This window comes from Candoia aspera, chromosome 1 (assembly GCF_035149785.1).
Source record: "Candoia aspera isolate rCanAsp1 chromosome 1, rCanAsp1.hap2, whole genome shotgun sequence".
NCBI lineage: Eukaryota > Metazoa > Chordata > Lepidosauria > Squamata > Boidae > Candoia > Candoia aspera.
This window is the reverse complement of record NC_086153.1, coordinates 333,697,235-333,712,671: the sequence shown is the minus strand read 5'-3', so window position 1 is coordinate 333,712,671 and position 15,437 is coordinate 333,697,235. Positions and strand designations below refer to the sequence as shown.

General features: G+C 44.3%; 1 protein-coding gene across 3 annotated transcripts; it reads left to right on the top strand.

Annotated features, from left to right (window-relative positions):
* Positions 1-2,041: 2,041 nt before the first annotated feature.
* MOB3A (MOB kinase activator 3A) lies at positions 2,042-14,179 on the top strand. 3 transcript variants are annotated; one of them, XM_063290780.1, is made up of 4 exons: positions 2,042-2,174; positions 10,450-10,985; positions 11,804-12,006; positions 13,655-14,179. In XM_063290780.1, exons 2-4 carry the CDS (start codon positions 10,571-10,573, stop codon positions 13,682-13,684), a joined length of 648 nt encoding a protein of 215 aa, XP_063146850.1. In that variant the 5' UTR covers positions 2,042-2,174; positions 10,450-10,570; the 3' UTR covers positions 13,685-14,179. The 3 variants fall into 3 exon arrangements, with proteins under 3 accessions (XP_063146850.1, XP_063146851.1, XP_063146849.1); XM_063290781.1 differs by lacking the exon at positions 2,042-2,174 and adding an exon at positions 2,560-2,754; XM_063290779.1 differs by lacking the exon at positions 2,042-2,174 and adding an exon at positions 8,134-8,306.
* Positions 14,180-15,437: the final 1,258 nt, after the last annotated feature.

The window sequence follows — 15,437 nt, the reverse complement described above, 5'->3', positions numbered from 1 at the left end:
TTTCCCCTAGTCGGGCACCTCGATTTTTCACAAGTTAAAATGTGAACAAACCAAGTCTCAACAGGTGAGGAGATGAAGTGGTTTTGTCAATTATTAGAAAAAGGATGTAGAACATTTAAAAAATCAGCCAGGGCTTTTGATTTATTTTTTCCAAGTGAATTGAGATGTTGTGCAGCTAGGAAAAAGATCCATCTTAGCCTTTCCCATCAACTAATTTAAGTGTGGAGTCCGTGGTACTCTCTGAGCTCGGTTGTTTGTTTGCAGGCGTTTCGATATGCGACCAGGTAACATCATCAGTGCGTATAATCGCTTGCCCTGCCAGTGTTGGTGGGGGTGTGCTTTTCGCCTTGGTAGTTCCTTAATTGGGGTATTGTTTTCTGCTTGTTTGTCTAGTGTTAATCCTTGCTTATCTGGGTGTAGGCTGCTGGAGAGGACGTGTTCTGGTCTTTTTGTTTCCTTCTTAGCTTTTTTGTTGTCTCTTTTGAATGGTGTCTAAATGTGGTTTATCTCTATGTGTCTACTGATGGCTGATGTGTCTGAGAGCCAAGCTTCCAGGAATTCCCTAGGGTTTTTGGATTTAGCTTGGTCTAGGATGCTCTCGCTTTCCCAGCTGAAAGTATGGTTGAGGCTGTCCATGTGTTGTGAGATTAAGGAGTTCTCATCGTGTCTCCTGACTGCCAGCTGCTGTTCGTGGATTGCGCTCTACTAGTCTTCTGCCTGCCTGTCCTACATAGTGGCTGCTACAGCCCTTACACTGTATGTTGTAGGTGATTCCTGTTTTTTCTTCTCGGGCTACTGGGTCTTTTGGGTTACTTAAGATGCTTTGGAGGACTTTAGTTGGTTGGTGTGCTATGCTGATGCCATGTGGTTGTAACAGTCTGTTGGTAGTTTCTGAGATGCTTCTGATGTATGGCAGTGTTATCCTTTTCATAGCTTGTGCTGGTTGTGGCTGTAGTGGGTTGAGCGGTCAGGCACTTTTTGATAAGGTTGCCATTTTGTCGGAAGATGCTGTATAGGTGACCTGTTTCCTTTTTCTGGTGTTCTGGGTCGCTGCAGTGCATTTGTGCTCCTCTGAATAATATTCTTACACAGCTCCTCTTGTGAGAGGTTGGGTTGTTGCTCTGGTCATGGAGCACTTGGTTGGTGTGGGCTGTTCTCCGGTAGACTTGCGTTTCTAATTTGCCATCGTTTCCTCTGCGGATGAGGATATCCAGGAAGGGATGTCCAGTGTTGTTGTTTTCTTCTTCCCTTGCGAATTTTATTCCTTTGAAGACGCTGTTGTTGGTTTCATGTGCCTTGTCTAGTTGATCCTTTTTTATTTTGACACAGGTGTCGTCTCCATACCAGATCCAGACTTTGGGTTGTATGTGTGGGAGTGCTGCAGTTTCTAGACCAGGCTGGGGAATTCTGGGAGTTGAAGTCCACACATCTTACAGTTGCCAAGATTGAGAAACACTGGTCTAGCCAGTGCTATGAGTCCTGAGGGTGGTGATCCCACGGGTTTTCATCTGATTTGTTGGTATATTTGTCCATCAAACTGAAAATAGATAGTGAGACAGAGGTTGATGAGGTCCATGATTCTGGGTATTTCGATCTTAGTATATTTGGCTAGGTCGGGTGTGTTTAATCCAACTGCTGCCATGGATTCTTTTGCTAGTCCGGATCTATGGATGCAAAGAATGCTCTGACATGGAACGAAACCATAATTTCATCTTCTGTTTTTTAGATCTTTGATTTTCTGGAGGAACTGTAGTGAGGAATTGATAAAATTTTTGCTCCCCTCTGTGAGATGCCCAAGCTTTTTTTAAAGTTCTTTGGCTGTGTTGTAAGCTGGGGTCCCTGGTAATTCAAGTACGTAATTTAAGTGTTATTGAATTAAAGTGGTAATTTAATTTAAGCGTTCTTAACCACGATGTTTTCCTTTACTCCCTCGCTGCTGTTCCTGGGAAAAAAAATTGGAAGAGCCAGCAGCGCCTCAAGCTGCTGAACCAAAAAGCAGAACGGAAATCCAGCGAATAAATAAATCTTCACCGTCTCTCTCATCTGTCCACGTGGAGAGGCCCTGCACGGCAAAAGAAAACGCCTGCTCTTCCAGCTGAGTATTTCCGGGAAGGGAATCCCCTTGAACAAAAGATACGGGTCTTACCCGCTTAAGGGAAGGAAGCGTGTTTACGGTAAGAGGCGGCGGAAGGGGTGGCGCTTTGTTCAAATCTTTGCCTGCAGGGCGGACGCCGTTTCGGGCTCCGGAGAGCGAGGCTTTTCTCAAGCGTTGGGAAGATTCCTCAAGCCCGAGGCAGGTATCCGTGCACGTGGGGATACGCACGCGTCCGCGATCCCTTTCCCCGCTTCTTTTTTCTTTCTTGCTCGCTTTCTTTCGCTAGTGGTGTTGCGTTTTTTTTTAAGTAAACAACTCTCTTCATTCTGGTGTCGCAACGAAGAGCAGCGCCTCGCGCAGCTGAATTTCCGGTGTCTCGTGTCTCAGTAAGCCCTCTTTGCCTGCGGGAGTAGTGACGGCGTAGTAGAGGAGTTGAGCGGCTCTAAATGGCCCTTTCGGATGAAGGGCACAAAGCGGAAGGAAAGAAGAACCAGCGATTTCTTCTTTGCCTCGTGCGCTTTTCTTAGCGGGGTTGCCAACTGACCGGGAAAATCTGCCCGATCTCTGACTGCAGGACGTTTCTGACGCAGGATCAGCTAATCGTCTTTACCTCCGTGGCGTGGAAAGTTTCACGGGGCGGTTTCCGCGATGAAATAGCTGTGAGTGGCCGTGAGGAAGAGGCGGTTTGAAAACGGGCGGCGTGTATTCTCCTAACGTCAAGGTGATCCTTCTAAAGCGGTGTTTCTCAACCTCAGCAGCTTTAAGATGCGTAGACTTCAACTCCCAGAATTCCCCAGCCAGCATGTCCACACATCTTAAAGTTGCTGAGCTTGAGAAACCCTGTTCTAAAGGATGAACTTTTCTGTGGCTTTTTACATTTTCACCATTCCTGCCAGCATTTGCAACATTATTTTGACATGTGCTATGATATAGTTGTGTACTGAAATGCAGATGGTGCAAGCCTTTTTACTTTGATGGTGCTGAGGGTATTGACAATGCTGACTCTCTAGTTTAGAGCTGTCTTTCTTACAGTGTGATCCCAAGACCCCTGGGAGTCCCCCAAGATCCTCTCAGAGGTCTGCAAAATCAAAATGATTTGCCAGCCTATTATTAAATAATTCCCATCAATCAATCATGAGATGCATTCATGGCAGTGACTGCGTCAATTTTAAGTCTTAATATGATAAATATAACCCATACAAGCAAAAGCTCTTTTGGGGTCCTCCATAATTTTTAAAAGTGGGAAGGGGTTCCCAGAGAAAAAAATTTAAGAAACACTGATTTAGGGCATTGTTCCCCCCTTTTCAAATGTGATGGATTGTAAATCTGATCATCTTAAGGCTTGATCTGGTAGCTCTGCATTATTGTCAGCCAGCCAGGAGGGTGTGGGATGATATGAGTTGTAGTTTAATAAATCTGGAGGACAGCAGGCTTGTGAATGTTGCTTAATATGTTTCTAGATTTTCTTGGTACTTCCATAACATTTGGATCAGATTTCTATAAAGGAAGCCAGTATTGGGGGATGGAGGTGCAGCTGTGTTGGGAGAGAGACTTGCAGGGGTTCAAATATCTCTTGAAAGTCCAGTAAATTTGAGTGGATTCTCCTGCCTTTGTTCCCATTTGCTGGGTTTCACACAACAACCTAAACCCAGGTTAACAAATATGTCTTGTTTTCTTATAACCACTGGTGTGCCCAGTGTATTGACAAGGGCTGCCAGATCTGGGCTGCATAAATCCAGAGTAGTTGTTTTTTTAGTTTTGTAACCCAAAATACAATAACACCCCTGGCTTAATGCAATGGCCCGGTTCCCCTAGTGTTTGGGTCCCCATTGCGTGCTGATCTGCAAACTTTCCAACCCCATTTTAGCTTAATCTTGCATGGTGTATTAATTCAGTGAGTTATGAGGCTCTTTAGTTGAATGCTGTTTAATGTGTACTTCGTAAGTGCCAAGTCTGGAGTTTTGGCACTCATCCTATCTTGTATACACAAAATTCAAAATAATCTTGTGAGTTTCTTGGCTCAGCTGATTCTGCTGTTTTGTATCCTAAAGATAAGCAATTATTGTTACTAAGTGACTTATTATCTGTCCTCACCCTTTCATACTGCCTCTCTGGAACAGCCCTGTAAGTACTTACTACTAAACCTATTTTCCAGGTAGTGAACCCTGAGGGTGAGTTAGGACAATCAGGACATTCACACCAGAAGCTTTGGCTATCTAAGATCGCAGGCAAAACTCCCTTTTTGCTGGAAAAGCAGAGTAGAATTGGACCCAAACCAACATCCTGTTGCAGTGCAACTTCTAAAATGTTGGAGGGAATAAGATTCTCCTCTGAAAACCCTGGCTGGTTTCCAGTTAGAAATACACAAAGAATTTCCTGTAGCCGGAAACTCATCTTGAAAAAGTGATTATTTAAAAGAACTGTGAATGATCAGATTTCTGGCTGCTTAAAAGCCTTAGTTTTTTTTTTTTTTTTAATAACTAGAGGTGATTTTTGCATGCTGGAAGGGGAGATCCCAAAGATTTCCTATCCTCCTGATAATTGGTATCTACATCTGCTTGTTTTAAAATCCCTCCTCTTTTCTCCAGCATCAGTTACCAAGGATTAGGGGGAAAATCCCAACTCAAGGAAGCAGTGTTCAAATATTGAGAAAGGCATGAACCATAGTTTACAGCCATATTGGTTGGAGTCACAAAAAAAAGTCAATCACAATCAAGCCCCATTTGGCGTAATGTGGTTGAAATATAATGAGAGTTTAAGACTGCATGATGCAGTAATATCCTTGTCCAGATTTGAGTTTGTTCACCAAGTCCTGCCAAAATAAGAATAGTCCATTGCAATCGAAAAGTTAACATTTCAGGATTTCACATTTATGGCCAAGTCCTAAGGCAGAGCTATTGCCATATAGTGGTCTGGGATCTAGTCCACTCCAGAGGTTAGCTTGGAGTTTGGCAGGAGGTGTATACCAGCTAATAGACAAAGGTCAGGTTCGCACAACCTGCTTGCCTGTGATTACATAACCAAGGCTTAGTTAATTAAATTTCTTGGTAATGCCCAACGGTAGACTAATAGCACAGACTGGTTTGCATAGCATAGTAGTGTAAAATGTGGTCGATTAATTAATGGGTCCTGTGAACGCAGCCAAAAGATACAGGTCTGGGGATCTTGATCTGCATATGATTCACATGTAATGTTGCCTAACTGGTTGTAGACCAGTCTTTTACGCTGGGAGTGATCAAACCTTCTTCCAAGCCCAGACACAGTGAGTCAATCTAGATAGTGACGCAAGGCTATCCAGAAGGAGTAACTGCTAATTCTGAGAAATTGTCCCTCTCTCGGAAGAGAATTCATCCAGAGAAGATGTGAGAATTGATTGCAGTGTAATTTCTGTGGATTATTCACGTGACTAAGCAACGATCAAGGACCTGAAATGTATTGTGCAGCTATTGAATTAAGAGCTGTTTGGGAGTGGAACAGATTGCCTTGGGTGGTACTAAACTCAGCTTAAGCTGAGATAGGACAGCCATCTCTCAGATGTGCTGTTGATAGGAGGTTGGACTTGATGACCTTGAGGGGCCCTTAGCTTACAAAATGAGGTCAGAAGGGTGATCTCTTCCCTCTTTGTACTGGGTCTTCTCCATGATTCTTGCCCTCCCTCTTCAACCTTCTTGCTGTTGTGGGATCCTTTCTCTTTGAGAAAGCTTAAGTGGCTAAGGAACTGGCCCTTCCATATAAATAAGGTGGCTGGGCTTTTAATCTTTTATTCCCCATTTCGCTGGAGCGCAGCTTTCCCTGCCAGGAGGAACCAATGCGGTTCAGTTGCATTATTCATTGCGGTTTTGCATCCGTTCAAGTCAACAGAATCGAGGAACTTTGAGTTTGGGGGTTAGTAGGAAAAACAGACAGTTCTGACACTCTTCCTCTGCCGCTTCTAAACATCTCAGCCTCTGCTGTCCGTCTGCATTTTGAATGCATTTTGTAAACTCCTGCTTGCTTGGCCTGCTTTCTTTCCTACCATCCTTGTAGACCAGTGTTTCTCAACCTTGGCAACTTTGAGCTGTGTAGACTTCAACCCCCACAAGTCCCTTGCTGGCTGGGGAATTCTGGGAGTTGAAGTCCACACATCTTAAAGTTGCCAAGGTTGAGAAACACTGCACTAGACCAAACTGGCTCTCAGGAGCACTTACAACATGGCCCTTTTGTCCTCAAGTATGTTAACAACCATCTGACTGTTTCTAGAACTTGTTTCTCAGATTTTTATTGGTGCAGTACTAGGTGTCTTGCAACCATTACTTTTGCACCTGCTTTTTGTTTCTCAGTTTCTGATGTTTTTGGTGGTGGCAGTTTTCTCTGTATAAAATAAGCCTCAATAGTTGCGTACAGCAGTTGGGTTGCTTAGAAACAGTCAATAAATAAATGTGTTGCCTGGTCAGCAGCCTGTGATAAATAAGCATAGTCACAGTTCCACTTAACGACCACTTCACTTAATGACCAAGTTGCCAGTCCCAACTGTGGTTGCTAAATGAGGACTAGCTGTATTGCAAAAAATTTAAAGAGCAGGGCTGTCTTCAGGAAGGGGGTCAAAAAAGTTGAGATGGTGGGCAGAACCAGGCACCATCTGTTTAAGACGGTGGGATCAGTTACTTCCTGAATTTCTCACTGGTCTTATTCAAACCAAGAGCCAGTTTGGTGTAGTGGATAAGGTGCTGGCCTAGAAACTGGGAGACCATGAGTCCTAGTCCTGCTCAGGCATCAAAACCAGCTGGATGACATTGAGGCAACCCCTCTCTCGCAGCGCAGCGCAGCTCACAGGGTTGCTGTCGTGGGGAAATGGGTGGGAGCATTATATATGCAATGATGATTGCAGAATGCACTGAACTAGAAGTGACTCAACTGCATGTGTTGTGTGTCCCCACGTGGAGCCAGAAAATAGGGCTCATTTGGTGATCCACAGATTAAGAGCGCCATGCAATCAACCTGAGTGTTGGTACAAGCTATAGTAGGCGGGATATACCTGTAGTATCTTTGTGAATTCCCAGAGATATCTGATTACCTCACCCTTACAGGCCATCCAATGGTTTAGGGGCAGGGAGAAGCATCTGCAGAAGTTTCCAGGTTCCATCTTCAAATCAGACCTTGGAGCAATTCATACAGGTAGCCCTCATTTAGCAACTGCCTCATTTAGCGACCATCTGCAGTTACGGTGGTGACAAAAAGTAACTTTGTGACCAGTCCTCGCATTTACGACCTTTGCAGGTCTGTAAAGCAAAGGAAAGCTGAAGTAAGATTGTAAGCATAGTCACAGTTCCACTTAACGACCACTTCACTTAATGACCAAGTTGCCAGTCCCAACTGTGGTTGCTAAATGAGACTAGCTGTATTGCAAAAAATTTAAAGAGCAGGGCTGTCTTCAGGAAGGGGGTCAAAAAAGTTGAGAGGGTGGGCAGAACCAGGCAATCCAAGCTGTTGCAACATAAAAACAGAATGGCGCTTTGATTGCATGACACTAGCTGCCATTTTGACTTTTTTGACCCCACTGCAGGGAGAGGAAGGTTTGGGGAGAGCATTTATGTTTTCTTTTTTTGGAGAAAGGGCTATTTCATGCAAACTGCACCAGCTTTTGCCTTTCTGTCTTTCTTGGATGGCTGTGATAACCCAGTCAACGCCCCATGTTGGTGGATAGTTTTCTTGAAGTGACTCCTGAAAGAAGAGGACAAAGGCAGGCGTTTAGCTTCGCCTCTCTGGCAGAAGCAACTCAAAAGGGCTTCAGCGAGGATTTCAGGACAGCAGCAGGCAACATTTCTTGACTGTGATTTCGTTTGTGCATGATGCATGAAGCCAGAATACGGACTGTAAAACTTAATGCCTTTGTTTACAGTATATCCCTCTTTTAGACAATCCTTGGCTCTCCAAAGCAGTTAGCATCAGTTTTATTAAATGCAAGGGCAGCTTTTGACCATGAAATGGAACCTGAAAAAAATTGAATCATTTACTAAGGATTGTTTTTATATATTTAATTGTTGCATTTAATTGTTGTACGCTGCCCAGAGTGACTTCTTGTGAGATGGGCGGCCATATAAATTGGATAAATAGAAATAAACAAACGAACCAACCGCCCCGAGCAGAGGCAGTCTACCTCAGCTACCAGATCTTGCAAGAAGAGAAGGCCGTTGCTTTTAAGTCTTGCTCATCCATTTCCTGGAAATCTCAGGTTAAACTTTACTTGGCAGGGAGGCCAGTGCCAAACAGATTGTGAATTGAGATGTGTGTGTGTGTTTTTTTACCCCAGGTGCTTTAATCTCTCTAATACAGGTTTTGTTTGTTTGCTGGAGTTGTGTCCTCCCTTTCCTTCAGGAGCTGAAGGTGGCATATAGGGCACTCCCTCCTCCAATTTTCCCCCACCACAACAACCCTGTAAGGTAGGTTAAGCCCAGCCTTGCATTCTCCAGTTCCTCCACCACCCTCTAATTGCAGCTGACCAAATTCTTTGGCATTGCTATGGATTAAGGGAATTGGAATCAGAGAGAGACAGAGAGAGGGAGGGAGGGGGTTGGGGAAGGCTGAGCTAACTGCAGCAGACAAGTTCATTTCGGAGGAAAATTAGTAACTTATTGTTTTGAGCTTTGAAAGGAGATCTTCGCTGTCTTCTCCTTTCTGCCAAGTTGGGCAAATGCTTCACTGGATTTCCGCTTTCTTGACAGAACTGAAATGGGTGCTTACAGGATGTGGTGACGGCAGCCCGAGTTGTTTCTTAGTAATCGGGGAGTAGCAGTGTCTGTCTTCTGCTGTCTCGACTCCACTGCCTTCTCTGTTCCCTCTCCCAAACTGCCTCTGACGAGAGGCCTCAGAAGCGCCTTTCAGCGGATTAGGGAAGCAGCCAGGGGAATATTCTTAAAATGTGGCTTTCTGGATGTGAGTGGGTGGAGGGGGTTCATTTGGGATTTTACACATGGCCGATGGGTTCCCCCAAACAGGCCCAGTGGAACTTCCAGGATTCCAATCGAAGCAAATTTTTGCAGCTTAGGGTTGAACTGTGGAATCCTTGGTGCTCTCTGAGCCTGGTTGTTTTCCTGCAGACGTTTCATTGCCAGACTAGGCAACATCTTCAGTGCGAACAGGGAGCGGGCCTTGCTCTCAGTTTATACACCGTGGCTTGCCCTGCCTGTGTTGGTGGGGGTGTTGTTCTCTCCTTGGGAGTTCTTTGATTGGGCTGTTGTTTGCTGCTTGCAAGCAGCAAACAGTGGCAATGAAATGTCTGCAAGAAAACAACAAGAGACCACCAAGGACTCCTCCCAGGATTAGGAGGTATCTATCTGTGTGTGCCAGTTTCTGGGAAAGGAGAAACTGCCCCCGTAGATTTCTTGGAGGGATCTCCCTGGAGGCAGGGAGCTGGATTGATTTATGCTGCATCTATCCATGACTGAGAAGAGGGGGAAGAACCTCCATGTTCAGAGGGAGTCTTTTGTACCGGGAATGAACTTTAGGCTTTGCTCGCATGTCCTGGCAAGCTTCCCACATTGGACACCAAATGCTGGGCTAGATGGATTTCTGATGTGATTGTCTCTGGTTCAGACACACCCCTGGGAAAATTCTCCTACAGAGTCAAGGTTCTTACACGGCCAATGAGTGGGAAGCAATTAAAGGAAACTTAAGAATCAAATAGCCATTTTTAGGAAGGGAGGGGAGTCTAAGCAGAGGAGGTGTCTTCTTGTTCCCCCGCTTTTTTTCCACAGTCAGGCTACCGCCACCGTTGCTGCACTTCAGAGCTGATTTATGTATCTTTAGTCACTGACCTGTGCAGAGGGTTAGGAACGTGTGAAGCTTAAAAGCAAAGAAGGTTCTCCAAATGGGCAGCATTTTGCCATAAGAAATCAAAGTCTCTCTCTCTCTCTTCAAATATGAGGCTGTGAACTATCTCCTTGTACAAGTCATTCATGGTATTGCTGCTGTGTGTGTATCTTTTACTATTGCTACTGTCATTTCCACTGAGAAGTTTTTTGATGCAGCTGTGGCTCTAAATGCTGCCCAATTCTAGCTTGGTTTTTTTTAAATAGGATTTTGAATACAGGCAGTCCTCGCTTAACAACCATTCATTTAGCGATGGTTCAGACTTACAATGGTGTTGAAAAAAACGACTTAAGGCCACTGCAAAAAAGGTTATAAAATTGGGTCAGATTCGCTTAATGACTGATTCACTTAGCAACCAAAATTCTGGTCCCAATTGTGGTTGTTAAGTGAGGACTACCTGTAGTATATAAAAGAAGTTCCTGAAGAACCATATTTTGAGACTGTCCTTTAGATTTCTTTTCTTTCTCATCTCCCTCAAACTTCAATTTATATGTGTTGTGTTGCAGATTACGAAGTTCACCATTGAAATTCCAAAGGGGATTTAAAGGTGTTGGTTGTAACAGTCACTTCTGGAGAGCACGTGGTGGTGGTGGATTTCAAGTTCTCAGAAACTTTGGGGAGCAGGAGATGGCCAATCCTTTGAAACAAGTTTTTAACAAGGATCGGACCTTCCGACCTAAGCGGAAATTTGAACCTGGGACACAACGCTTTGAGCTTCACAAAAAGGCCCAGGCATCCCTAAATGCTGGCTTGGATTTAAAGCTGGCTGTGCAGCTCCCACCTGACGAAGAGCTGAATGATTGGGTGGCTGTTCACGTGGTGGACTTCTTCAACCGCATCAACCTCATTTACGGGACCATAAGCGACTATTGCACAGAAAAATCCTGTCCAGTCATGTCCGGTGGCCCAAAATACGAGTATCGGTGGCAGGATGAGAAATACCGCAAGCCCACCGCCCTTTCTGCCCCTAAGTACATGAACCTTCTCATGGATTGGATTGAAGTACAGATCAACAACGAGGATCTCTTCCCTACGAACGTTGGTGAGTTGGTGGGAAGAGGTTTAAAAGGTCCGGGAGGAAAAGACAGAATTGGTCCTGCGGTGAACATGAGCTTTGTGGTGTGACGCCACTGCAAAAAAGGCTAATGCAATTTTACACTGAATTAATAGTCATAGAATTAATAGCTGAACTCTGTTTTTATGTTATGGTAGTTAGGTATTCTGGAGGACGAGAGCTAAACTTGAAGACGTTGTAGGTAAATGGGCTTTGTGGTATGTTCAAAAAAGTCAAGATGGTCATGGCCACAATGGTGTGATTGAAACTCCGCCTGGTTTTTAGATGTGTCACTGAGGATGCAGCATCCTCAGTGACACATCTAAAAACGAGGAGGAGTTTCAATCACACCATTGTGGCCACGACCATCTTGACTTTTTTGAACATACCACAAAGCCCATTTCCACACCTCGCCTTTGAACTCCATGCTGGATGTTGATGGGGAGTTGCATTGAAATCCAGTTCACCCTGCTTCATCTACTCTACACCTGCCTTCACTCTGACTCAGCTTATATCTCAGTGAAATCTTAAATTATAGTTGCCTACTTTGGCTACAGAGTGGATGATAAAAGTCTCCTTGTGGTGGCTTTTCCCTATCACCACCACCACCCCCACTTTCTGAGTGCAGGAAAGGGGGACTCCAATTTTGGGAGTATGCAACTTGTGTAGTTAATATTGGCCTGGTCACCTAAATTCTCTGCCATCTTTCCTGCTATGGGTATGATAAATTGATTAAATAAATCAATGGGTATATAAATTGATGAATGAACGAACAAAGGTGTATTAATTGCTGTGGTCTTCTGCAGGTACTCCATTTCCTAAGAACTTCCTCCAAGTTGTGAAAAAGATTCTCTCCCGTCTCTTCCGCGTCTTCGTCCATGTCTACATCCACCACTTTGACCGTATTGCCCAAATGGGCTCGGAAGCCCACGTGAATACATGCTACAAGCACTTCTACTATTTTGTAAAAGAGTTCGGCCTCATAGACAACAAAGAATTGGAGCCGCTGGTGAGTGCAGGATCGGGGCGGCTTTGGCTGGAATCCCAGGGTGGGAGCCTTGGTTCAGATACCCAGATGGGAGGTGTTTTGTGGGGTGGGGGGCTCCCCCTCCCCCAAATTGTGCAAATTGTCTTGCACAATTTCAGCAGTTTGGTCCCCAAATCTTATTCCAGAACAGTGGATTCTGGAAATCGCTGAAGAGATTGGTGGTTTTAAGAAAACATATACATTTTTATTTAATGGAAAGGCACAGAATCCATTAGGGCATGTTATTGCTGACCCTTGGTATAATGCGAAGGTTCTCACTGGCCACCACGCCCTTGACCCACTGGCTTTGGCCATTGGTATTTGGTCTGTCTTTAAACCAGTGCCAATAAGATCCTTCCTCTGCCAGTCCAGAAGGCCATCTAACCAAGCCTTCCTATTTCCAGGAGGCCACAGCCAGTCACCTTCTCATGGCCTTTCTGAGGAAAGGAGGAAGATGAGATCCGATGGTTGTTTGACCCCAGCATTTGGTTCTTGGAGATAAACTTCTCCTGAATATGGAGGTTCCATTAATAGTTGGGAAAGACCCATCTGTTATGAAATAAGCCTGCTGGCTGAGTTCAAAAATATATTTAGAGGTAGAGTACTTCCACATATGGTCATTCCATTTACCTTTAATGCTATAAACATTGTCCTGGTTTATCTGGAAGGCCTTGGGCATGAGAGCAGGGTCCTTCTCCCCTATTATATTTTAAAGTTTTTAATAATAATATTTGTTTGTACTTATTGTTTCTAGTTTTGTTGTACATCGCCCAGAGTCACTTGCAACCATATAAATATGATGAGATAGATAAAGTAAAATAAATATTATGGCCCTAGCCATCTGATCTTCAGAAGTAGACTGGCCTGGAGGAGAGAAGCTCTGTCACTCGAATATTTTATTTTTATTTTATTATCAAATTTATATAGCCACCCATCTCTGGGCAGCATACAATAAAACAAACAATTAAAAACACATCTTAAATAACTATTAAAAGCAAGGGAGACATACAGATAAATAAGACCATGGGAGAGTGTTTTTAAAAAATGAATATAAAAAGAATGTACTGCAGGTGATAACCAGCAGCTTGAATCGCACCCAGAACTACTTTGGGAGATGTGACGGGGGAGAGATGAAAAGAAAGGCGGATGGAAAACTGGAGGAGATGCACATTTAACCGGGGGGGGGGGGTGTTATCCCATCCGAACCCAGCAGTGTTTATGGTGAGGCTGTCTCCCTTGGAACAGAAAGGAATAAAAATGACATACATTTCCCGTCTGGGCTGTAGTGCTGCCCAGCTGTTCTGAACTTGGAAGCTAGCCTCCATAAGGGCTAAGAGGCTGCTTTAAAAAAAAAAAGTATTGTGTTCTGAACGTAATTCAAGCTTTCAGGGCGGCTTCCATGGTTCCCATCAGCTTGAGGTAAGTGTAGCTGCTTTTCTTGAGTTGTAATTGGCACAATGGTCAAATGGCAATTTTACTTTTTTTTTTTTAATTGTATCAATTTTGAGGTCCCATTGTATGGCTAGTACCACGTGCGTATACTTCTCTGAATTAGTTTGGTATAATAAAATATTTTTTAAAAAAGAAATGTGATTGCTATGGTGACATTGCAATGTCCTCTCTCTGACAGAAGGACATGACCTCGCGGATGTGCCACTGACATCCTGGGAACTTGCCTGCCATCTTTCAAGCCGGTGCTAGTCAGAGTACCTGGCTCTGGACTGTGGACCATCCCTGCCAAGAGACAAGATTGTGACCTGGAGGGATGTCCTTTTTAAAGAGAATTATATACATCTTTTTTCAAAAAAGAGCTTCCCCAAGGTCTCACGATGAAACCTTTGTAAAATCATTCTGATTGTTGAATTATATGTGTTTGTTTGAGAAAGGAAAGAACCAGTAATGCATCCTTAAGATCTCCATGTCTTTCTTCTCGCTTCACGTGGCTGGGGCGGGGGCTGATTCGGAGGCGTATTGTCTCCCCTGAAAATCACCTGGGCTTCAGAACATGCCCCCTGGATCAAGCGATCGAGCAGTGTGAGTGAGGGGAAAACCCACCGACACACACACACACAAGTAGATTAGAACTCTGTTTAGGCTGTTAGTTGGAATTACCTGAGTTGCAAAAGAAATAAAAGTTGTTTTAGCACTTCTTTCACTTGATATCTCCTCTCCTGTTTGAATGTGTATGTAGCGGTTCTATTCCCCCCCCCCTCCAGGAGATGAAGGGAAATGATCTTGCGGCAATTTAACCTTTCTCTTTTGCGGGGTGCAGAGTGAGCCAGACTAGCTGGGAATTTGTGCTTCATGGACTCCGATGGACTCCCACAATTTATATGGGAGTTTCCAGATTTTCTGGTTACTCTTTTTTTTGGGGGGGGGCTTATTTGTCCAGGAAATGGAAGGGACTTGGAAGTCATGTGCAACTGCTTCAGTGCAAAGCCTTGGAACTCCAGATTGTGTGGTAGACTCCACCCAACGTCTTCTTCAAAGATCTTCAGTGAAAGAGCCCATCGTCTCCAAGGCATCTCAGAGCTAAAAGGAACATTAGATTGCTCCTAGTGCTTTGTCGAAATCCACTTCCTTGCCATTCCCCCTGTCCCCCCAGCCCAGATCATGGGTGTCTGCACAGAGGGGAGGAACAAAAGATGATACCTGTGCCCTAATGTCATTACAAAAATGATATGACTGACTTGAATCATCTCAATACATAATCATTTGCACTGTGAGGTCACAATGACATGCCACGTTGAGGTTGCCGTTGCTTGTTACAGACTCTGCTGCCCATGGTCTGACTCCCATGCTCTGCAGCAAGAGAACATCTCCATCTGCCTGTGCCTGCACTCGTACAATGCTCTAATGTAGTTTGTTAGGTGTCAGCCTAGCCTCATATGAGAGCACATCCGTTGCGGTTTGTAAACCATGGCTTATAGCTTGGTATGACTTAGCTGTGGAGGTTATTGCAGGGTGTGAGCCCAACCTGTGTATGCAACATGCTAAACAAGAAACCTGAGTTAAGAAACAGCATGCACAACATCATTTTTAACTTAATGCAGTCTAAATCAGGGCTGCATTAAAAGAAGCATCTTATGAAGGAGACATGAAATCCTTATTCCTCTCTGTCTGGTACCGGTGAAACCACATGTGGAGTTCTGTGTGTGACTCTGGGCATCACATTGACAACAGGATTTTGACAGCTTAGGTGGGGTTAGAGGAGAGCACTGAAGATGATGCAGGGGCTTCAGAACTTGCCCTGTGAGGATAGGCTAAAATGAACTTTGGATGTTCAGTCTGGAGGAGATTCAGAGGAGACATGAAAACCATGTTCAGGTACACAAAGGGAAGCCACAGAGAAGATGGCTGAGGACTATTTTCTATGGCTGTAGAAACTAAGATGAGAAATAATGGGTATAAAT

Excerpts from the sequence above, each read along its gene's own strand:
- MOB3A (XM_063290780.1), top strand. The coding sequence starts at position 10,571 with ATGGCCAATCCTTTGAAACAAGTTTTTAACAAGGATCGGACCTTCCGA. Across the intron at positions 10,986-11,803 it reads TCTCTTCCCTACGAACGTTG|GTACTCCATTTCCTAAGAAC; the intron begins GTGAGTTGGTGG and ends GGTCTTCTGCAG. Across the intron at positions 12,007-13,654 it reads ACAAAGAATTGGAGCCGCTG|AAGGACATGACCTCGCGGAT; the intron begins GTGAGTGCAGGA and ends TCTCTCTGACAG.